The 24,239-nt window shown below is 43.1% G+C and overlaps 1 protein-coding gene across 2 annotated transcripts; it reads right to left on the minus strand.

The window, feature by feature from the left end:
- Positions 1–6,061: 6,061 nt before the first annotated feature.
- Positions 6,062–23,093, minus strand: LOC143961754 (E3 ubiquitin-protein ligase TRIM39-like). Of its 2 annotated transcripts, none has more exons than XM_077471095.1 (2): positions 22,972–23,093; positions 6,062–9,178 (listed from the first exon to the last, which is right to left on the minus strand). In XM_077471095.1, the coding sequence occupies exon 2, from the start codon at positions 9,093–9,095 to the stop codon at positions 7,539–7,541; it is 1,557 nt and encodes a 518-aa protein (XP_077327221.1). In that variant the 5' UTR covers positions 9,096–9,178; positions 22,972–23,093; the 3' UTR covers positions 6,062–7,538. The 2 variants fall into 2 exon arrangements, with proteins under 2 accessions (XP_077327221.1, XP_077327222.1); XM_077471096.1 differs by lacking the exon at positions 22,972–23,093 and adding an exon at positions 9,427–9,475.
- Between the last annotated feature and the right edge of the window lie 1,146 nt (positions 23,094–24,239).

Genomic DNA, 24,239 nt, shown 5'->3' on the forward strand with positions numbered 1-24,239 from the left:
TTACAGTGTGAAGGCACCACCAACACCTAAAGACCAATTTTCTGCACCTGTTTGACTGGGGCATATCATTTACATTTTTCACAGGAAGGCCAATTCTTGCTTTCATCAAGAGTACCTCTATAAGGTTATGGTGCAGAGGTACCACCAACAATCAAGGCCCAATTTTTCCACACCTGTTTGACAGCCAGGTGCATATAATTTGAGTGTTTTTGCAGCAGAGTCCAGTCCTGCTCCCTCTGTGGGGAGTTGCAGTGTGCAGGCACCACCAACACCCAAGGATCAAGTTTTCCACACCTGTTTGACATAATTTTTAAGAACAGTATCCAATCCTGGGTTTACCAAGGATAACCGTGAAGGGTTATGGTGTGAAAGCACCAACAACAACCAAGGCCCAATTTTTCCACACCTGACTATCTAAAACAAAAAATTGTTTATCTTGGCCTGAGTATATCATAATTTGGCTTCTTCACATAAGGCTTGCTCACTGTGGTGCAAAGCTTTGTTATTTCCATCCAAAGTCTGCCAAAGAATTTATCCAAAAAATTTCTAATCTTGTTCCGAGTGGACTAAATTGTGGCCTCATCATACAGACTGACTCTGCAAGCCGTTGTTTACAAAATAAAGAAAGCTTGCAGGGAAAATCTATTTAAATGTCCTTTTTTTCTTTATAATTGTCGGTTTTGCTGCAGCAGGTTCTATACACGGTACAGATGCACCACTTTAGGGGCAGACTAAAAGAACCACCAGGTAATATATTTAAAGGAAATGTAATTTTTAGTGTTTCACTTTAAGCATCAATAAAATCACTGCTTCAACAAAAATCTTTTTAAAAACTTTTTTTTTGCATTGATACAAGCCCCCAATGGTAATACCCTCACTCCCATACCCTTTTAAGGGCCAATAACTTGCATACAAGCCTTTAAAAAGGGGGACTTTTGATTTTGCACAAAGCAAAGTCCATGAAGATATGGATGAGCGAGTTTAGAGTGGAGGAACTTGACTGGCCTGCACAGAGTCATGACCTCACCTCGATAGAACACCTTTGGGATGAATTAAAGCAGAGAAAGCAAGCCAGACCTTCTCATCCAATATATGACCTCACAAATGCACTTCTGGGAGAATGGTCAAAAATGCCCATAGACACATTCCTAAACCTTGTGGGCAGCCTTCCCAGAAGAGTTGAAGCTGGTATAGCCTATCAGTGCCCATTAGTGCCACCTATCAGTGCTCATCAGTGCAGCCTCATCAGCGCACATCAATGAAGAAGGAAAATTTTATAGCAAAAACTATTTTTTTTTCTAAATTTTCTGGCTTTTTTTCATTTGTTTAGAAAAAAATAAAAAAACAGCAGTGAATTAATACCACCAAAAGAAAGCTCTATCTGTAAAAAAACAATACAATTTTCTCGTCAAATGTGTTTATTAATTTTAAAATATAACAAATATTGACAAATCGAGTACATACAAGGATGGTGGTACATATGTAAAAATGTAACAAGTAGAGCAACGAATAAACCAATAAAGTATTACATTGAAAGCATTAGAAAATTCCATCAGAAGGAAAAACTTAACCCAAGGAAGCCAGAGTTTCTCAAATTGACCAATTTGATCTCTTTCGATAAATGATACAATTTTCATATGTGTACAGTGTTACATGGCTGTGCAATTGTCAGTCAAAGTGTGACAGTGCTGAAAGCTGAAAATAGGCCTTGGGTAGGTAGGGGGTGAAAGTGCCCAGTAGGCAAGTGATTAATGGAGGTTGTGCCTATGGACTGAGTGTGTGCCAGGATCCTGTAAAGCCTCTTTATCTGTGCTAAAGTTTCTTCATTGTCTCTCCAGCTGGGAAACATGGACTGTCCCAGTCTGCCTTTACCTATGCTCAGGGGTGTAGCTACAGGGGTCACAGGAGTCGCAAATGCGACCCAACCGCATGCTCCAGGGGGCATGTGCCTTGCCCTGTACAGCTGGATAAGAGGGGCGGCAGCCCATAGAGCAACCAATCCCCTGCTGAGACGCTGAATGCCTGATTCTCTGCACATGCATTCAGTGGCTGCAGGAGGAAAAAGGAGGCAATAATGTTCTCTATAGGCTGGCGTCCCTCCTATCCAGCTTCCCTCTGCTGCCCCCAGGCCTCTGAATTCTCTCCCGGCCTCTGTCCTCTCTGTGCCAGAGTCAGATCTAGGCAGGTGCTGTGCTGGGCTGTGCTCTCCCCACTCCTGTTAGAGCAGAGATCCTCCAAACAGCAGATGGAATGGGATCACTCGTACTCAGATTGCACTGTGCACAGACTGTACCCACCCCCTACTGACATTTCCTGCTGCAGGAGGTGAACACATGTAATCAAGCCATGTATAGTCTGGTCTGATAGCGATCTGTGTCTGTATGGGGCAAATCTGTGGGGGGACCACAGCCCAGCACACATCCTCCTGACTGGGCTAAGATGGGGATGGGGGGTTATTTGAGCTAGAAAGGGGAATGGGGGGGTTGAGCCTGGAAGGAGAGATTTATGCTGCTAGGATTGGGGGGAGTTATGCTAGAGAGGGAGGATTTGGGGGTGAGCATTTGTGCATTTGGAAATTGGAATAAAACGGGGGATTTGGGGGTGGGAATTTGTGCTAGGAGGGGGGGTGGAAGGGAGGATTAGTGCTGGTAGGAGGGGGTTATGGGACTTAGGCTAGAGGATTTAGGGGGGATTGGGAATTTGTTCTAGGATAGGAAATTTCAAAGGGAAAAGGGATGTGTGTTATTTATTGGGTGGGGAGATTTGTGCTAGGAGGGGGGGGATTGAGAGGGATTTGAACTAGGTACTGGGCTTGAGGGGCAAATATTTATGCTGAGAGGGAGGATTTGGACTGGAAGGAAGCTAATTTTTGCATTCAGGATGGAGAGTGGGGAAGGGGCCAGTAAATTTGTCATTTATTGGCCCCTTCCTTGTCTGAATGAATAGAGTCAGTGATCCATACCAATCACCGACTCTGTACATTCATATCTAAAGCATAGTAAACTATGCTTCAGTTTCAGTGGCAGCCTGTAATCCAATGTGCTTGGTCCTCTAATTTACATGCAGGGAGCATGGTTTACAGGTTTTTTTTTTTTTTTTTGAAGCACGTAATTAGAGCCAGAGTCTTTAATTGGCTTCAAAAATGGATCAGCTCGGGGCGCAGTACCACTTGTGGGACAATAGCAAATTAATATTCACTATTGTCTTCCTGATTCTCCTCCCGGCCAATCAGGAAGCGAGACCCGTCACCTACTTGGCCTAACGGAGAGGCAATCCAATTGGTCGCCTAGGAGGAGGAGGGAGGAGACTCACAGCACATGGAGGAGAGGAGGGAGGAGATGCATGGTGTTATGCAGGAGAGGAGGAGACACAGGGGAGGCCACCGTCCGCTACCCAGAGAAGCGCTGTTTACGACCTGGATGGGGTAAGTGCGGGGCTAGCCGACTAAACGACCGGTGGGTGGTGCACAAGTGACCCGACCAGGGGGGGTGGCATCTCCCTCCCAAAAAATAAAAAAAAAATAAAAAATTACCACCAGCCCCCACTGTTCAGTTTGTGAATGAACAGGTAGCTCTGTACAGAGCTAATCTTGTCCATTCTGTGCAGCTGAGGCTGCAGAGATGGAGATTGAGGGCTGTGTCCTCAATCTCTTTTCTCTGTGTCAAAAGGTGAACCATCAGAGGCCTGACATTTCACTAAATCCCCCCCCCCCCCAACGGGGCTCCTGAATTAAAAAAAATAATAATAAAAAATAGTATTGTAAAAAAAAATTTAAAATATCTACAGACACCAATGGCCGAACAACCAGGGTCGCAAAGGTTGCACTTCTGACAGGGCTCTGACATTCCACCACTGGGCTTGGAGGGAAGGGCCCTGGCTGAGGGGGGGCCCTAATGGTTTCTTGCACCAGGCCCTGAAGGTTCCAATTACGCCTCTGCCTATGCTCATACTGTTTCATGGTCTCCAGCTGTGAACCTATAGACTATTCTAGTCTACCTGTACTTTTTGGTATTGCTTCTGAGAGAGAAGTGTCCTCGGCAGACTGTGCTTAATGTTTTGGAGCATCTCACACAACTTTATCCTCTCCAGTTACAAGTTCTACAAGCAAATAATCTTTAAAAAGAGATATACCCTAGACCAGGGATATGCAATTAGCGGACCTCCAGCTGTTGCAGAACTACAAGTCCCATGAGGCATAGCAAGACTCTGACAGCCACAACAATGACACCCAGAGGCAGAGGCATGATGGGACTTGTAGTTTTGCAACAGCTGGAGGTCCACTAATTGCAGATCCCTGCCCTAGACTGCTCAACGAGCTGGAATGAATGAAATATTGCTGTGGGCCTGGCTAATTCTGCACTGTTTTAGGAAAAGAATGTGTTGAACTCAAAAACTCCTACTTGGGTAGCGCAATCTATTTTTAGTTGGTTATGATTCTTGGGGGGTCTATAAAGTACATATCCATGTCACTGTTCAAACATGTTTTGCTTACAGTGGGGAATCGAAAGTTTGGGCACCCCAGGTAAAAATGTGTATTAATGTGCATAACGAAGCCAAGGAAAGATGGAAAAATCTCCAAATGGCATCAAATTACAGATTAGACATTCTTATAATATGTCAAAAAAAGTTTGATTTTATTTCCATCATTTACACTTTCAAAATTACAGAAAACAAAAAAAATGGCGTCTGCAAAAGTTTGGGCACCCTGCAGAATTTATAGCATGCACTGCCCCCTTTGCAAAGCTGAGACCTGCCAGTGTCATGGATTGTTCTCAATCATCGTCTGGGAAGACCAGGTGATGTCAATCTCAAAGGTTTTAAATGGCCAGACTCATCTGACCTTGCCCCAACAATCAGCACCATTGGGTTCTTCTAAGCAGTTGTCTAGAAAACTGAAACTGAAAATAGTTGACGCTCACAAAGCTGGAGAAGGCTATAAGAAGATAGCAAAGCGTTTTCAGATGTCAATATCCTCTGTTCGGAATGTAATTAAGAAATGGCAGTCATCAGGAACAGTGGAAGTGAAAGCAAGATCTGGAAGACCAAGAAAAATATCAGACAGAACAGCTCGCAGGATTGTGAGAAAAGCAATTCAAAACCTACGTTTGACTGCACGATCCCTCCAGAAAGATCTGGCAGACACTGGAGTTGTGGTACACTATTCCACTATAAAGAGATACTTGTACAAATATGGTCTTCATGGAAGAGTCATCAGAAGAAAACCTCTTCTACGTCCTCACCACAAAAATCAGCGTTTGAACTTTGCAAATGAACATATAGACAAGCCTGAGGCATTTTGGAAACAAGTTCTGTGGACCGATGAGGTTAAAATAGAACTTTTTGGCCGGAATGAGCAAAGGTACATTTGGAGAAGAAAGGGCACAGAATTTAATGAAAAGAACCTCTGTCCAACTGTTAAGCATGGGGGTGGATCAATCATGCTTTGGGGTTGTATTGCAGCCAGTGGCACAGGGAACATTTCACAAGTAGAAGGAAAAATGGATTCAATAAAATTTCAGCAAGTTTTGGTTGGTAACTTGATGCCATCTGTGAAAAAGCTGAAGTTAAAGAGAGGATGGCTTCTACAAATGGATAATGATCCTAAACACGCCTCCAAATCCACGGGGGATTACATCAAGAGGCGTAAACTGAAGGTTTTGCAATGGCCTTCACAATCTCCTGACCTCAACATTGTTGAAAATCTATGGATAGACCTTAAAAGAGCAGTGCGTGATAGACAGCCCAGAAATCTCAAAGAACTGGAACACTTTTGTAAGGAAGAATGGGCAAAGATACCTCAAACAAGAATTGAAAGACTCTTGGCTGGCTACAAAAAGCGTTTACAAGCTGTGATACTTGCCAAAGGGGGCAGTACAAGATATTAACTCTGCAGGGTGCCCAAACTTTTGCAGATGCCATTTTTTTGTTTTCTGTAATTTTTAAAAGTGTAAATGATGGAAATAAAATCGAACTTTCTTTGACATATTATAAGAATGTCTAATCTGTAATTTGATGCCATTTGGAGATTTTTCCATCTTTCCTTGGCTTTGTTATGCACATTTTTACCTGGGGTGCCCAAACTTTCGATCCCCACTGTATACATGCACTTTAAAATATTTGTGCTGGGATAAAAACATTTGTACTGCCACACCCTTGTACTAAAAACATTGTTTAAAGCTAGTAAAGAGGTAAAGTTTGGCTCAAACCTATGGGAATCTGTCAGAAGATATCAGGTTTCTGGCCCAATCAGCTGTGGCCAAGGATATTTCTGCCCTTCAGCCATGGGTAACAAACAGGCATGAATACTAATGACATCATTGACCTAATATGGCGACATGGTAGGCTGACAAGACATCCCCGATTTCCGGGGACGCTCTCCCCGGACGGAATATGTCCCCGGTTTTGTCCCCAGACTGGTGCGGTAGCAGCCATGACACTATTTTCGGCTGCTTGGTCTCAGGCACTTCCGCATTTTAGCTCCGGGAGTTGGGCTGTATCGCCGGTTGCCCATCCCACAAGCACTTCTTGGATCCTTCCTCACTCCACCACCTGTCCAATCAGACAATCTGCTCAAATTGGTATCCGCCCAACCCCGCCCACACTCCAGCCTCCTGCAAGCAATGCATGCACTGTGCTCAGCCTTCTTGTGAAAACCAGCCAGATAGGGGATGCATAATTGGTGGGTGAGCCATCCGCTCCATGAACAGCTCTCCTCTCTCCCCAGACCTCTTTGCTTCTTTCCCTTCTCATTTCATTTTTCCCCGTGCAGACTAGGGGGGAGGATTGTGCAGACTTGGGGGAGGATTGTGCAGACTGGGGGGGAGGATTGTGCAGACTGGGGGGGATTGTGTAGACTGGGGGGGCATTGTGCAGACTGAGGGGGGGATTTTGCAGACGGGGCTAGGTGGATTGTGCAGACTGGTGGGGAATTGTGCAGACTTGGGAGGCTACACAGTGCTCTGGACGGTGGAGGCCTGTAATGTACACAGTGCTCTGGACGGTGGAGGCCTGTAATGTACACAGTGCTCTGGACGGTGGAGGCCTGTAATGTACACAGTGCTCTGGACGGTGGAGGCCTGTAATGTACACAGTGCTCTGGACGGTGGAGGCCTGTAATGTACACAGTGCTCTGGACGGTGGAGGCCTGTAATGTACACAGTGCTCTGGACGGTGGAGGCCTGTAATGTACACAGTGCTCTGGACGGTGGTAAGAAGTATTTTTTTTTATCTCATGGACAAAATGTGAGAATCAATGTATATATCATACAATCATTCCATAAACACATACCACATACACTGCATATATCATTTGAGAAAAATTATAAAATAGTTTACCATTTTGTCAATAAAAAAAAAATGTCCCCGGATTTCATTTTGAAAATCTGGTCACCTTACATGGTCATATGTTTATGGTCATATTTTATATGGTCATATTTGGCCAATGTCGCTAAAGTTATCACTGACTTCAATCGTTGGCTCTACAATGAACCAATCCCACCCTCCCTCCCCGTGTTGTTACCAGACTCTGAGCGGAGTTCTCAAATCTTCCAATTTCCCCCACATATCTTTATGCAACCTCTCTTTACACTTAACCCAGCATGGAGGGGCTCAGTGAAGGTGGTGGTGAAGGTGTGGAGGTGTCGGATCGGGTCACACAGATCATAAAAGGAGATCCGCCCGGCCTCATAATCCAGATATATCCTGACTCTGTTACTGGAGGGATTGGTGGGTAACAGGATCTTATCACTGTCATGTCTCACAGAATACTGATCATCACACCTGAGTAAACCCCAAGACTTGTTATCCATTCCAATACTTGACTCCTCCCCTCTCCTCTCTATACTGGGGTAACACATCCCGACTCTGCATAAATCAGATCCCCCGACATCTACATCCCAGTAATGTCTCCCTGAGGAGAAACTCTGATTGCTCAACACCTGAGGATATTCAGTAAATCTTTTTAGTGTTTCTGGGAGCTTCTGGATCCTATCTGACCAGGATACAGTTTTCCTGTCATCTGATATATATAGATAATTATGAGCTGTGTTTACATCCAGTAATATGTCTGCAGCCCCCTGTATATAGAAGTATACATTTACCTGTGTTATTATATCAGATAATGTGTGTAATGTGTGTGATATCCCATCCACATCCAGACTCCCTCCATCATGGAGGAGCTCCTCATGTCTCTCTCTGTCCTCATTATCTCCATCCTCAGTATCACACAAGTCACCTGTGTCTGATTCCTGTAAGACAGTCAGTGGATCCGTCACGTTACACAGCTCCTCAATGTGACGCAACTTCCTGGACAGCTCCTCCTTCTTTATTTCCAGATCCCGGATGGAGATGGAGATCCGCTCTGCCCTCCCGGAGATGTCCCTCAGGACTCTCTTCTCCAGGTCTTCCAGACGTCTCCTGAGATCTCTAAACAGGGCAGTGACCCTCTCAGTATCACCAGCGGCTTCTTCTTCTACTTTCCTCCGGTGTTCCTGCAGACTCTGGCCTCTTTCCTCCATCTCCTTTCTCTTTGTCCAAAGTTTCTGCTTAACATTTCTCAATTTTGTTTTCTTCTTCCCATAAGCCTTGTCCAGTGTTTCCACCTGGTGTCCTCGATGTTCTCCAGCCCATCTACAGGATGTACAGATATCATCCTCAATGCAGTAATATTTCATGCATTCGTTATGAGTGGAGCATTTCCTGATTTGTGAAGAAGTGGTGGGATCAGATAAGACCTGTTGTGGTGCCTTGTTGCGGGCTCTCGGGTGTTTATTATACAGAGAGTCTTCACCGTGTAGAGGGGATCTAACAGCAGCTGCAAGAGGGTCCACACAGTAAGTACGGAAGACCTCAGACTTCTTCTGATATGGCTGCACTCTACAAGTACTTGATGTGTTCTTCTGTAGTTCGGGACGTTTCTGAAACTCTTTACTGCATTTAGGACAGAAATATCCATCAGACCTTCTCCCTTGTCTATCCAGCTCCTGATCAATACAGTCCCGGCAAAATTTGTCTCCACATGGCAGCATTACAAAATCTGTATAATTGTTCTTACAGATGAAACATTTCAGCTTGGTTCTCAGATCAGCAGACATCATCGCCGACAGCAGAAGAGTTTAGTGAACGTTTCTGATGTTCTCTGATCTTATCTAGAAGTACCTTCATGGACCTTTGGGCATTGCTGTAAATTACAGAAAGATAAATTCATGGTTGGCTGTTCTTACAGGACATAAGTAACATAAACATGACATTCTTCTATAGTAAAGTGTCAGTTGACCACACTTTTTATGCCTCATGTTGTACTCGCTATACTATGCAGCACTGTACAGCTGATTGATCACTTCAAAGCGAACCTGTCCTGGGTCCTTTGGGGCAAATCAACAGTAAAACCTAATTTCCATCCTCCCCAGCATTACATATGTAGCTTACCTTTTACTCCTCTGTCATTCTCTGTTTGCTGGGATCTAAGAAAATAAAGCATTGTGTAATCTTCAACTTACACATGACATATGTAGGGCATAAGCCTAGTAAATGACAACCTTAAGTCATTACCCATTCCTACCCCTTAAATAACAGGTGACTCGACAAGGTATGGAGTAAATGGCCAGCCGGCCTTTTATTATAATAATATATAAAATGTAATAAATAACTTTTTAACCACTTTCAGACCGGACCATTTTGCTGGTCAAAGACCAGACCACTTTTTGCGATTCGGCACTGCGTCGCTTTAACTGACAATTGCGCGGTCGTGCGACGTGGCTCCCAAACAAAATTGACGTCCTTTTTTTCCCACAAATAGAGCTTTCTTTTGGTTGTATTTGATCACCCCTGCGGTTTTTATTTTTTGCGCTATAAACAAAAATAGAGCGACAATTTTGAAAAAAACACATTATTTTTTACTTTTTGTTATAATAAATATCCCCCAAAAATATATAAAAAAAATATTTTTTTCCCTCAGTTTAGGCCGATACATATTCTTCTACATATTTTTGGTAAAAAAAAATCACAATAAGCGATTATTGATTGGTTTGCGCAAAAGTTATAGCGTTTACAAAATAGGGATAGTTTTATAGCATTTTTATTAATAATTTTTTATTATTATTTTTTTTTACTAGTAATGGCGGCGATCTGCGATTTTTATTGTGACTGCGACATTGTGGGGGACCCTTCGGACATTTTTGGGACCATTGTCATTTATACAGTAATCACTGCTATATAAATGCAGTGATTCCTGTGTAAATGACACTGGCAGTGAAGGGGTTAACCAGTGGGTGGCAGTGTAGGGGTTAAGTGTTCCTAGGGGTGTGTTACTAACTGTGGGGGGGTTGGGCTTTCATTTAGTGTACACTGATCTCTACTCCAATCACATGGAGCAGAGATCAGCGTCACTAGTTGCTAGGCAGAATGGAGAAATGTTGTTTATACAGCATTTCCTCCATTCGGCCGCTCCGTGAGACGATCGCGGGGATGCCCGCGGCGATCGAGTCCGCGGGTCCCGCGACCGGACTCACGGGGGTCCCGACCAGCGCGGGAACGCGCCGCCGGTGGCGCGCTCCCGATGGCAGGGCGGCATCGAACATTGGACGTACCTGTACGCCAATATGCCTGCCCGTGCCATTCTGTCGACGTACATCGTCGTGCGCTGGTCGGGAAGTGGTTAAACTCCTTTTTTAATGGGTCATAAACCAAGTGCAACCACCAACCACTGGTCACTGTGAACAACTATCCTGAACTTTGAACTCTTGCCTCCAGTCGGAAACCCCGGACTCGGAGGCGGTACCCAACGTGTCACAGTGACCTACCCTTTTTTAACCCTTCCGGGTTAACCCCTCGTAACCCGGAAGTACAATAACCACCCCCATCCCATGGATGGGTACTACATGTTCCATACATGTACCTCTCCTTCTCCTCTTCCAGCGACCCAAAGGACTGCCACAGCCTAATAATCCCTTTTACAACAAATATCCTCCAAATACAGGGCGGATGGGTGGGAATCTCTTCCTCCTGCGTTTGAGACTGGCGTCACATCCTCCTTCCTGGCACTATCCTTTTGCCTGCATACCACCCAGCCCCTGAACCCTCCCCTCCTCTTAAAGTTCCAACAACCTTTTATTTTAAAACGGTTACTGTGCTAGTCCCAGCACTGTCATGCTGTCCCTCCACCTATGTCCTTTTTCTTCTGCCCCGGGACTCTCTGGACTAAGGGCTCACTCCCCTCCCCCACATAAGATTGAAAGGCCAATCACCAAAACTACTGTCTAATGAGAGGAAGGAAAGCAAGTAACTCCCAGGTGTGTTCATCTTTAAACCAATTCATGCTTATATATGTCCCACATACATTTGCACATTTGTACAGTGTGGACCTCTGTTATGAAAAGAGAAGTAGATTTGTAACCTGTAACCAGGTGCTTACAGTTGTTGTTTTTTTAGAGAAGTATTCTAGGCTGCCCAGGGTTAAGCTAGGTTCTGCTGTTTCCCAGGCTTTTGTGGGCTCTGAAGCAGATAGACATGAACATTTACATATCCACATCAACTGGTACAAATCAGGGATTTGAAATTCAAGTGGCATTACATTTACATATTCACATCAAGTAGTACAGATCAAAGATATGAGGTACAGGTGGCGCTGACGCGTTTCGACCCACACTTGGGTCTTCCTCAGAGGGACATGCTGTTAGGGAAATGTATAGCAATTATTTTCTACACACAATGTTTGGCATATTACCATCACATACATACATATATATATTTACCCCATAAATGTATCCAAGTAACGACACAATTTAATTCCACAAGTAATGCTTCTCACTCGGAAGAAAAGGGAAAAAAAATAAATAAATAATAATAAAAGAAAAAACAACAAACAACAGCGAGGGCTCCGGGCTCCTCCACAGGCGCCGCAATCCAAGACAGGCCGGGGCCACAAAATACACCTCACGAGAGGTCACACTTGAGTCCGCATCCTCCCCCTAAGCTAAGAGGAAGGAGGGACAATCACACGATGGTGTGGTGGTGGGCAGACAATACCTGTGGTAATAAAGTACAAAAAATAGTTAATAATATTTTATTGACTGCCAAATATGCAGTATCGGGAAAGAGGCCCAATAGGACATATTGGCTTAGCCAAAAAGTGTCGGGGGAAGGGGAAAAGGACATAGATGTATGCATTATCCCCTCCCACATCTCTAACAACTTATTGCATACATTGGTGGTATATCCATACGTACCAATCCCCACCCAGAAGCAAACAGCAAGGGGCATCACAACCAAAACGCCCATAAAGTTTTTGTTGGATAACCCATGTGACGTATGTGTGGATAAAAATAGGAGTGACACACAGCCCTATGTAAAGAGATGAACAAATATATGTAATAAAACAAGAGTGACGCACTGCCCTGCGTGAGCAAAGTGAACAAATGCAAATGCAAATGCAAAAAAAAAAAAAAAGGAAAGGAGAGATGTTGTGTGTGTAAAGGCCTATGGTATGTGAACCATTCAATTACCAAAGTGCCGCAGCCCAAAAACGGGCGTACCTTGGATATCACTGAAAGTGATGGTGAAGTATAAAGCCCCGTACACACGAGAGAACTTATGTCCGACAGACTTCCGAAGGAGTTCTGCCGGAGTTCTGCCGGAGTTCCGACAGAGTTCTGACGGACTTTTCGACTGAGCGGACTTGGCCACACACAATCACACCAAAGTCCGAGGGATTCGAACGTGATGACGTATGACTGGACTCGAATAAGGAAGTTCATAGCCAGTAGCCAATAGCTGCCCTAGCGTCGGTTTTAGTCCGTCGGAATAGCATACACACAAGCAAATTTTTCGGAGGGACCGGGTCCGGCGGAGTTCTGGCGGAAAAATTTGAAGCATGTTCCATATTCTAAAGTCCGTCAGACTTTTGCGAATCAAAAGTCCGTTGCAGCCCACACACGATCGAATAGTCTGACGGAATCATTCCGTCGGACTTTGGATGTTCAAAAGTCCGCTCGTGTGTACGCGGCATAAGGAACAACACATAAGTGACATGGAAGTGAATGTATATATATATATATGCTTGTATAAGAAAAGTGACATTTAGAGTATAAAGCAAATATATGTGCTAAAAGTTGGTATGGGTGGTGTCTAACAGAGAAGGACATATTGCATTAGCTTACACTGCTCCAGATATATTGATATGGAGAGTGATATCACCCGGAAATAGTCACTGTCCGCCTGCAAGTAAATAGTATGTATGAAGTACCATTGGTAGTCTATAAGTATATTTAATGCCTGGAAATGCTAATGGGGCAGTGAAGTGTCCCAATCTAATGACAGAAAACCTACCAGAAAGAGGCGATCGGTGTGTCCGATTCCTCTGCTGTGCCGTTGGGAATGGGAGAGCCAAACAACGTTGGAATATATATAATGTCAATCAATTAGTAAAATTGATCAGCCATTGCCCACAGGTGTGTCCATATCCCACCCGTCCAGCGGTGTAGGGCTGTCTACAACGAGGCTGCCCTGTGTGGCTTCCCCGGCATTCCAGGAAGTCAGCAACGACCCTGAAATGACGTCAATTCCGTGGCAATGTCATGACGTCCACAAGTCATGCGCCCACGCGCGGGGGGCCCCACGCATGCGCCGCGAGAAGCGGCGCCCGGAAAGTGCCCTGGGACGCCGCCGGCAAGGAAGTATTCCCCGCTTGGACAACGGGACCAGCCCGTCTGTTCCACAGCTGGGAACATTGGGAGGAGAACTGAAATTACAGATCTCCTCCCCCCCCGCTGGGAAGGCATATTGTGGATGCCAGATCTATCCAGGATGCGCCCCCTGCCGGACCCTTCGGAGTCCTGGGGGGGGGGGGACTCACAACAAAAAAAAAAGTAAAAAAAAAAGCTTTATACTCTAAATGTCCCTTTTCTTATACAAGCATATATATATATATATATATATATATATATATATATATATATATATATATATTCACTTCCATGTCACTTCTGTGTTGTTCCTTATACTTCACCGTCACTTTCAGTGATATCCAAGGTACGCCTGTTTTTGGGCTGCGGCACTTGGGTAATTGAATTGTTCACATACCATAGGCCTTTACACACACAACATCTCTCCTTTCCTTTTTTTTTTTTGCATTTGATCACTTTGCTCACACAGGGCAGTGCGTCACTGTTGTTTTATTACATATATTTGTTCACCTCTTTACATAGGGCTGTGTGTCACTCCTATTTTTATCCACACATACGTCACATGGGTTATCCAACAAAAACTTTATGGGCGTCTTGGTTGTGATGCTCCTTGCTGTTTGCTTCTGGGTGGGGATTGGTACGTATGGATATACCACCAATGTATGCAATAAGTTGTTAGATGTATGTATCATCCCCTCCCACATCTCCATGTCCTTTTCCACTTCCCTCTGACACTTTTTGGCTAAGCCAATATGTCCTATTGGGCCTGTTTCCCGATACTGCATATTTGGCAGTCAATAAAATAGTATTTACTATTTTTTGTACTTTATTACCACAGGTATTGTCTTGGATTGAGGCGCCTGTGGAGGAGCCCAGAGCCCTGGCTGTTGTTTGTTGTTTTTTTTTTCTTTTTTCTTTTATTATCATTATTTATTTTTTTCCCCTTTTCTTCCAAGTGAGAAGCATTACTTGTGGAATTAAATTGTGTCGTTACTTGGATACATTTATGGGGTAAATATATATATGTATGTATGTGATGGTAATATACCAAACATTGTGTGTAGAAAATAATTGCTATACATTTCCCTAACAGCATGTCCCTCTGAGGAAGACCCAAGTGTGGGTCGAAACGCGTCAGTGCCACCTGTACCTCACATCTATGATCTGTACTACTTGATGTGAATATGTAAATGTAATGCCACTTGTATTTCACATCCCTGATTTGTACCAGTTGATGTGGATATGTAAATGTTCATGTGTATCTGCTTCTCTCTTTTTTTTTCTTTTTTGTGTTTCTAATATTCTGTTGCCATAGGAGCTCATGTTTTTACTGTTATGCTAAGGGGGTTTTGTTCTGCCCCTTTTCGAATAAATATAATCTTTTTTACATCTCTATTCAATTGTATTACCCTTTGTCTTGCTGCCTAAAAACCCCATTCTCTGGGGAGGTTTTTCCATTCAACGATCCTTCTCCACTATGGATCCCCCCAGTTGTACTCCCTCTAGCATGTATGATGCATATTCTTAGCCCCCAAGGTTCGGTTCACAGCAGAACATGCAAACAGGCAAAACATTTATTCGAACACGCGACCACCATTAAAGTCTATGGGACACGAACGTGAAAAATCAAAAGTGCTAATTTTAAAGACTTATATGCAAGTTATTGTCATAAAAAGTGTTTGGGGACCCGGGTCCTGCCCCAGGGGACATGGGTCAATGCAAAAAAAAAAGTTTTAAAAGCGTCTGTTTTTTCGGGAGCAGTGATTTTAATAATGCTTAAAGTGAAACAATAACAGTGAAATATCCCTTTAAATTTCGTACCTGGGGGGTGTCTATAGTATGCCTGTAAAGTGGCGCATGTTTCTCGTGTTTAGAACAGTCCGAGAGCAAAATTACATTTCTAAAGGAAAACATTTTTTAAAACTACTCGCGGCTACAATGAATTGTCGGTCTCGGCAATACACATAAAAGTCATTGAAAAGAAAATGGCATGAGATTCCCCCACAGTCCATTATCAGACCCTCCGGGTCTGGTATGTATATTAAGGGGACCCCCGAACCAATTTTTTTTTAAATTGCACGAGGGTCCCCCCAAAAATCCATACCAGACCCTTATCCGAGCACATAACTTGACAGGTCGTAGAAAAAAGGGGGGGGGGGGGCGAGAGAGTGCTCCCCCTCCTGACCCGTACCAGGCCACATGCCCTCAACATGGGGAAGGTGCTTTGGGGTAGCCAAAGCACCGTGTCCCCATGTTTATGGGGACAAGGGCCTCATCCCCACAACCCTTGTCCGGTGGTTGTGGGGGTCTGCGGGCGGGGGGCTTACCGGAATCTGGAAGCCCCCTTTAACAAGGAGACCCCCAGATCCCGGAATCCCCCCCTGTGGGAAATGGTAACTGGGCACAAATTTACCCCTACCATTTCACAAAAAAAGTGTAAAAATTGTAAAAATTACATGACACGGCTTGGGGTCCTTTAATAAAAAAATAAAAAACTGTCCCACAAAGTCTTCTTCTCTTGCTCCGTCGACGGACTGAAAAAAAGAAAAAAAAACAACCTGCCTCCATGGAAGGCACCCACCGTAATGACCGTCCTCTCAGGTGACAGCTTGTTTTTTTTATAACTGAGGGCAGGGCCACACAGTGACGTCGCCGAGTTACCCCGACCCCCTCTGATGCACGGGGACATCCCTATGGCTTCAACCTTAGACAGACAGGGGGCTTATAGGAATCTAGAAGCCGCCTTTAACGGGGGGCCCCCCAAATCCCGCACCCACCATGTGAATAATTATTGGGTACATCGTACCCCTATCCATTCACCAAAAAGGAATAAAAACATGAGAGAAGTTTTTGACAAATCCTTTATTAAAATTTAAAAAAAATTGTGTCTCTAGATGTAAAGCCATTGCCAATTACGCTGCCCGCCGGATCACCGACCCAGAGAAAAATAAGCAATTCACCTTCTGGGACGGCCTCCCGCCGAATGCTTGCTCTGCGCTTTGACAGTTTTTATATAGGTAAGGGGTGGGGCCACCTGGCAACATCACCCTGTGGCCCCGCCCCCCCTTGTGACGTCACAAGCCCAGCATGCACCAGTCAGTGACATCAGAAGGAGCGGTATCACCAGGTGATGTACAGTGGTATGAAAAAGTGTTTGCCCCCTTCCTCATTTCCTGTTCCTTTGCATGTTTGTCACACTTAAAGCGGTTCTTCACCCTAAAGGGGATGTTCCGCTAGTATTATCCCTCCCCCTTCCGGTGCCACAATCGGCACCTTTCGGGGGGGAGGGGGGTGCAGTTACCTGGATAATCCAGGTAACTGCACCCACTTCCGGCCAGACCACCGCATGGCTCCGCCCACCCCTGCATGACTCCGCCCCGCCCCCCCCGTTGTGTTCTGGGAAGCACACAGTTCCCAGAGACACAGCGGGGAACCAGCGCAGCGCGACTCGCGCATGCGCAGTAGGGAACCGGGCAGTGAAGCCCTCATGCTTCACTTCCTGATTCCCTGACAGAGGATGGCGGCGGTGGCTGCAGCGAGACGAGCGATCGCTCGTCATCTGCCGCCGACATCGCTGGAACCTGGGACAGGTAAGTGTGATATTATTAAAAGTCAGCAGCTGCAATATTAGTATCTGCTGACTTTTAATATTTTTTTTTTAGGTGCAGCTCCTCTTTAAGTGTTTCGGAACATCAAACCAATTTAAACAATAGTCGAGGACAACACAAGTAAACACAAAATGCAATTTGTAAATGAAGGTGTTTATTATTAAAGGTGAAAAAAAATCCAAACCATCATGGCCCTGTGTGAAAAAGTGATTGCCCCCTAAACCTAATAACTGGTTGGGCCACCCTTAGCAGCAACAACTGCAACCAAGCGTTTGCGATAACGTGCAATGAGGCTTTTACAGCGTCCTGGAGGAATTTTGGCCCACTCATCTTTGCAGAATTGTCCTAATTCAGTTACATTAGAGGGTTTTCGAGCATGAACGGCCTTTATAAGGTCATACCACAACATCTCAATAGGATTCAGGTCAGGACTTTGGCTAGGCCACTCCAAAGTCTTCATTTTGTTTTTCTTCAGCCATTCGGTGGTGGACTTGCTGGTGTGTTTAGGATCATTGTCCTGCTGCAGAACCCAAGTTCGTTTCAGCTTGAGTACACGAACAGATGGTCGGACATTCTCCTTCAGGATCTCTTGGTAGACAGCAGAATTCATAGTTCCTTTTATCACGGCAAGTCTTCCAGGTCCTGAAGCAGCAAAACAGCCCCAGACCATCACACTACCACCACCATATTTTACTGTTGGTATAATGTTCTTTTTATGAAATGCAGTATTCCTTCTACGCCAGATATACTTGGACACACACCTTCCAAAGAGTTCCACTTTTGTCTCATCGGTCCACAGAATGTTGTCCCAAAAGTCTTGGGGATCATCAAGATGTGTTGTGGAGAAATTGAGACGAGCTTTGATGTTCTTTTTGCTCAGCAGTGGTTTTCTCCTTGGAACTCTGCCATGCAGGCCATTTTTGCCCAGTCTTTTCCTGATGGTGGAGGCATGAACGCTGACCTTAACTGAGGCAAGTGAGGCCTGCAGTTCCTTGGACGTTGTTGTGGGGTCTTTTGTGACCTCTTGGATGAGTCGTCGCTGCGCTCTTGGGGTAATTTTGGGCGGCCGGCCACTCCTGGGAAGGTTCACCACTGTTCCATGTCTTCGCCATTTGTGGGTAATGGCTCTCACTGTGGTTCGCTGGATTCCCAAAGCTTTGGAAATGGCTTTATAACCCTTTCCAGACTGATAGATCTCAATTACTTTCTTTCTCAATTGTTCCTGAATTTCTTTGGGTCTCGGCATGATGTGTAGCTTTTAAGGATCTTCTGGTAGACCTTACTGTGTCAAGCAGCTCCTATTTAAGTGATGCCTTGATTGTGAACAGGTGTGGCAATAATCAGGCCTGGGTGTGGCTAGAGAAATTGAACTCAGGTGTGGACAACCACAGTTATAGTATGTTTTAACAAGGGGGGGCAATCACTTTTTCACACAGGGCCATGATGGTTTGGATTCTTTTTCACCTTTAATAATAAACACCTTCATTTACAAATTGCATTTTGTGTTTACTTGTGTTGTCCTTGACTATTGTTTAAATTGGTTTGATGTTCCGAAACACTTAAGTGTGACAAACATGCAAAGGAACAGGAAATGAGGAAGGGGGCAAACACTTTTTCACACCACTGTATGCAGTATGTATATCCAACCCCTGTTTGTGTAATATGCGAGCAAGGACCTATATATACATACAAGGTCCATAAGCTGTCTCTCTAAAAGATACATCCTATTTAGAAAAAACTAGTATGTATGTCATGTGCGTCATCCAAAATATACATATACTTATACATGTATATATCTCTAATGCCTACACTAGATGCACCCCATATATCACTGGAATTATCGTTGCAGTGAGCAAAGAGAGGTAAATATGTAATATATATCCACCACCTCCAAGATTTTTATCTCTATGAGGTGTCATTTAAGTTGAAGGGAACTTCTTACTGACTAATTAATAAAATCACAGGCGGGAACAAACGCAAAAACCTGAAAATATTCCAAATATTAAAAATATTCAAAAATACCGTAAATATTATGAGTCAACACAAATTTGAACATGATCTTTCTATAATAGCCATAGTAATCATATTAGTCAACTCATGTCAAAAATTTAGTAATTCATTGTATATCAGCCATAGAGTAATTGTAGTTACCAAAACTCTATATGTCCATGGTATTTATATATAAAATTGGTATAGATATGTAATGGTACAAACGTAAAAGACCGTACCGTGAATGTCTTCATTAATCCATACACTATATAACCTACCCAAGCATCTAGCTGGATACTGCTTAAAGGATTACTACTTAAAAAATTAAAATATTTAAATATTAAGAGGAAGGGAACGTAAACCATACAATTTAATAATCACTGATGAAACAATTAATATCTAGGTCCACATTTAACCCTTTTGGTGTTAAAGTGTCAATCAAATATATCCATTCCGTTTCGCGTTTGGATAACTCTCGTACCATATTTGACCCTCTCCAGGAGGGTTTCATATGTTCTACACCCCAAAATCTGAGTCCAGATGGATCCTGATTATGATAAAGCTTAAAGTGTAGGGATACATTATGGTCCTTAAAACCAAGTTTAATATTAGCCACATGTTCCGCTATTCTTATCCTTAGAAGTCTTTTGGTCCGGCCTATATAGATCAACCCACATGGGCATTGTAAAGCATACACAACATACGATGTATTACAGGTAATAAACCCTTTGATTGTAAATTCTTTATTATTCCCTGCTGCTAAAAAGCGTTCCATTGCTCTTATTGGTGTGTTTACTTCTTTACAAGCCCTGCAACGTCTACAAGCAAAAAACTCATCTTTTTCCCAAAAAGTGGGAGGATGTTTAGGCGGGTCAATCACTTTTTTAACTATCTTATTGGCATAGTTGGGAGCTCTTCTATATATAAACCTGGGTTTTGCAGGTAGCACTGGTTGTAATGTTTTATCCATCAAAAGGATGTGCCAGTGTGATAAAAATATATTCTCCACCTCCCTATATTGTGAATGGTACCCTGATATAAAATTCCATTCGTGACTATTGGAAGTGTGATTGCCCATATTGTTACTCAAGAGATTATCTCTTGATGTGGATGCTACTCCTTCAATCACTTTGTCCAGTTGTTTATCACAATAGCCCTTTTCCAGGAATTTTTCTTTAATCCTATTCGCCTGGGAGAAGAAATCATTATCGTTGGAACAGTTTCTTCTGATCCTGGTCACTTGACCTTTAGGAATATTCTTTAACCAGACCGGGTGATGCCCACTCTGTATCGGTAGATAACTATTTGCGTCTGTAGGTTTGAAATAAGCCTTGGTACCGAGTCTTTCTCCATGTCTGTAGATGTTAACATCCAAAAAATTGATGCTTTCAGTGCTTATTTCACTAGTCAGTTTAATGTGACTAGTATTATTATTCAATTCGGCAAGGAAATCAGTGAGGGAAGATCTTGTTCCAGACCAAATAAAGATCAGGTCATCTATATAACGTCTGTATATCAATAACTCTTGTCTCTTAACAGAAAAGATTTTCTTGTCTTCCCACTCTCCCATAAACAGGTTCGCTATGCTAGGTGCGAACTTGGCGCCCATTGCGACGCCGCGTTTTTGGGAGTAGAATTTTCCGCCATACCAGAAATAGTTATGACCTAAACAGAAATCGAGAGCATTTCTCAAAAAGACTTTTTGATTATGTTTCAGATCATCTCTCCGACTAAGCGCCCAATTAAGGGCCAAAATAGCATCATCGTGTTGGATGATAGTATATAAAGACGCAACATCCGCTGTGACTAAGTATACCTCTTCTTTGCCAACTAAGTCCACTTCTTCCAATATTTGTAAAAGATTTTTAGTATCCTGCAAATATGCTTTTGTCTGTATCACACTTTTTTGTAGATATAGGTCAAGATACTGGCCCATTCTAGAAGTAATGGATCCTATCCCATTAACAATTGGTCTGCCAGGTGGACATTTTATATTCTTATGGATTTTCGGCAAAGTATAGATAGTAGGAATCCTACTACTACTAGGGGTTAAATACCTCATTTCTTTGTTAGTTAGGACCCCAGTTGAAACTCCGAAATTCACTAAAGCCTTCAGCTCATACTCATATTGTTTAGTAGGGTCTTTATCCAATTTCTTATACGTATCTTCTTCCATCAACATTTCTATTAGTTGGTTGTGATAAAATTCTTTTGTCAGTAAAACAACCCCGCCCCCTTTATCAGCGGGTCTTATGATCAGCTCCTTTCTTTTTTCCAAACTCTTAATGCCTTCATGAATATATCGTGGATTAGCATTTTTTTTGGGGGATGAGAGTTTCCAAATCACGTAACACCAGATTCTTAAAAACGTCTATTTGTTGATTAGCACTATTAGCGGGGTTAAATAGTGACTTATTCCGTAACCCGCTATCAGTCTGCACTGATGCGGTCGCAGTGACAGGTTGGGAATTTTTATTCAAAAAATACTTTTTCATATTAATTTTCCTCATATATTTATGTACATCTATAAATACATTAAATTTGTTTAGTGGTGTCTTCAGGCCACATTTTAATCCCAAATTCAATATATTGATTTCTTTATGTGTCAAGGAGGCTTCTGCTAAGTTAAAAATCCCCCCTAGTCCTTTTCGCGTCTTCTTTTCCTGGACCCTTCGTCCTGCTCTGCAGCCTCTCGTTCGTTTCTCCTGAGGTCTGGGGAATAGATTTGATTCCTCTCCCATTGCGTCTGATCCCTCCAATGGGGGTCTTGTGTTGGATAGGCCTGCATCGGAGGAGCTTGTGTTTTCAGCAGTGTCTGGTGAGTTTAACCCCCTTGGGGGTACGCATCGCATGTGGGGAAGCACTTCCGGTTTATGGTGGAAGAAAGGTTGACAGCACTTTGATCACCTTGCAACTCTGATTAGATCACTATAGACACCTTATCTGCACATTAAGAACTTTCTAGTGATTGCTCGTACATTGTTACTTCTATAAAGGACTTTCTACAAAGCGCTGTTTTAATGTGGACATTCTCAGATTTACCTTGATGAATTGTTTGTATTACTTTTTTAATGTATTTGTACGATAACTTTTTAACGGCTGCTATTTTTGTCCGTATTGCTAGGTTTTAATACACTTAGCAGTTATTATTTAGTTTGCTGTGGTTTTATAATTTTTGCAGGCATCTGCATATGAAAAAATCTTTTTCTTTATATATGTGGGTGCGCCATACAGGTTGGTACATATACATATATATATAAATTTAGGGAGTGTGTGAAGGTCCCAGTTTGGCGCAGAGAGGTATATGATAGGCCGGCTTTAAAATATACCTTTTTTTTTGGTTCATATATATATATATATATATATATATATATATATATATATAAAATATAACACTACGTGTTATTCAATGAGAAGAATGCCCCTTACATTGGTAATCAGTGTCTGGAATATTTCTTACTTCGTTGGTCAATGGAAAGAATGGCCCTTATATTGATGTTCAATAGGAATAATACTTCTTACATTGCTAGTCAATGGGAAGAATACGTGTTACACTGGTAGTCACTAGGAATAATGGTCCTTACATTTTTGGTCAGTGTGGAGAATGCTCCTTACATTGGGTGGTTAATAGAAAGATTTCTCCCTATAACAGATAGATAAAGATGGGATACACAGTATATTATCATCCTCCATACCTGACGCTGCGTCCTCTGGTCTCGGTGATATCTCGCTGTGTGATAGGGAAGTCAATTATAATATTTCTTCATTAAGTTTAGTTTCGTTTCCCAGCTCTGCACTCGGATCCTCCCCCTCCCCCCGTTTCCTCCATTATGTACCGTACTCAGACTTGGCTCCGTGTTCTGGCACACTGGCCAGTGATTCTTCATAACGTCTCCACAATAATCACACAGACACACCCCAACACCCACACACACCATTCACTAAAGCAGGAGAGACTCTTCACTCTGGAAATGTTAGTAAATAAGGTGAAGCTGGGTTCAGTTTAAACATCCAATCATGCATATATGGATATCCAAAGTGAACACAGCTTCTGAAAAGAATATCTGAACCCAAGAACAGAAATGTAATATATTGCAGGTTATCCATAGCACCCAACCGTCCCAGATTTGGCGGGACTGTCCCGGATTTGGAGCAATGTTCCTCTGTCCCTCATTCCTCCTCCATTGTCCCTCATTTTGGTCCGATCTATATAGATGTATATAAAATGCATTTTTTTATCTTTCAAAAGGGGTTTCCCAGCGCTAAACCTTTCATCCAACTTCTAAATGTCTGCATTTGTAAATTTTAAAAGCCAATATAAAAAAGGAACAGTAGTGGTAAAAAAGCACTTGTGGATTTAATAAACTTTATTTTTTTGGTTAATTCTCCTTTAAGGGGGTGTGTCGGGGGGGCATGTCCTATGCCTACATATGTTTGCTAGTAGGTGTCCCTCATTCCCATCTCAAAATGTTGGGAGGTGTGAGGTTACCAGTCCTTAGCCCTTGTACACACGGGTCAGACATTCCGACAACAAAATCCGTCGGATTTTGTCTGACGGATTTTGTCCGAAACTTGTGTTGCATACACGCGGTCGGACAAAGTTGTCGGAAAATCCGATCGTTCGTAATGTGATGATGTTATTTAGTTACGACGGGACTACGTTCAGGCTAGTAGCCAATAGCTTTGGTCTAGGAATTTGATCTGAGTCTGTGTGGCACTTCGTCCGAATTCTCTACAAACGATCAAAGTCCGATTCGGATCATGTTGTCAGAATTTTTTTTATAGCCCAGCTCTAAAACTTTGTTGGTTGGACATTCCGACGGAAAAAGTCAGATGAAGCCCACACACAGTCGGATTATCCGACAACACAGTCCGATCGGAACATTTTGTGTGTACAAGGGCCAAGATGTAGTGGCTGCATTCGTTTTCTTATTTTCAGACTAAGAACATTTTTGCCAATTAC

The sequence above is a fragment of the Lithobates pipiens genome, unplaced genomic scaffold (assembly GCF_037356315.1).
Source record: "Lithobates pipiens isolate NorthernLeopardFrog02 unplaced genomic scaffold, aLitPip1_a1.2 Scaffold_8, whole genome shotgun sequence".
Classification (NCBI taxonomy): domain Eukaryota; kingdom Metazoa; phylum Chordata; class Amphibia; order Anura; family Ranidae; genus Lithobates; species Lithobates pipiens.

Coding starts and splice junctions, on each gene's coding strand:
- LOC143961754 (XM_077471095.1), bottom strand. CDS start 9,095: ATGATGTCTGCTGATCTGAGAACCAAGCTGAAATGTTTCATCTGTAAG.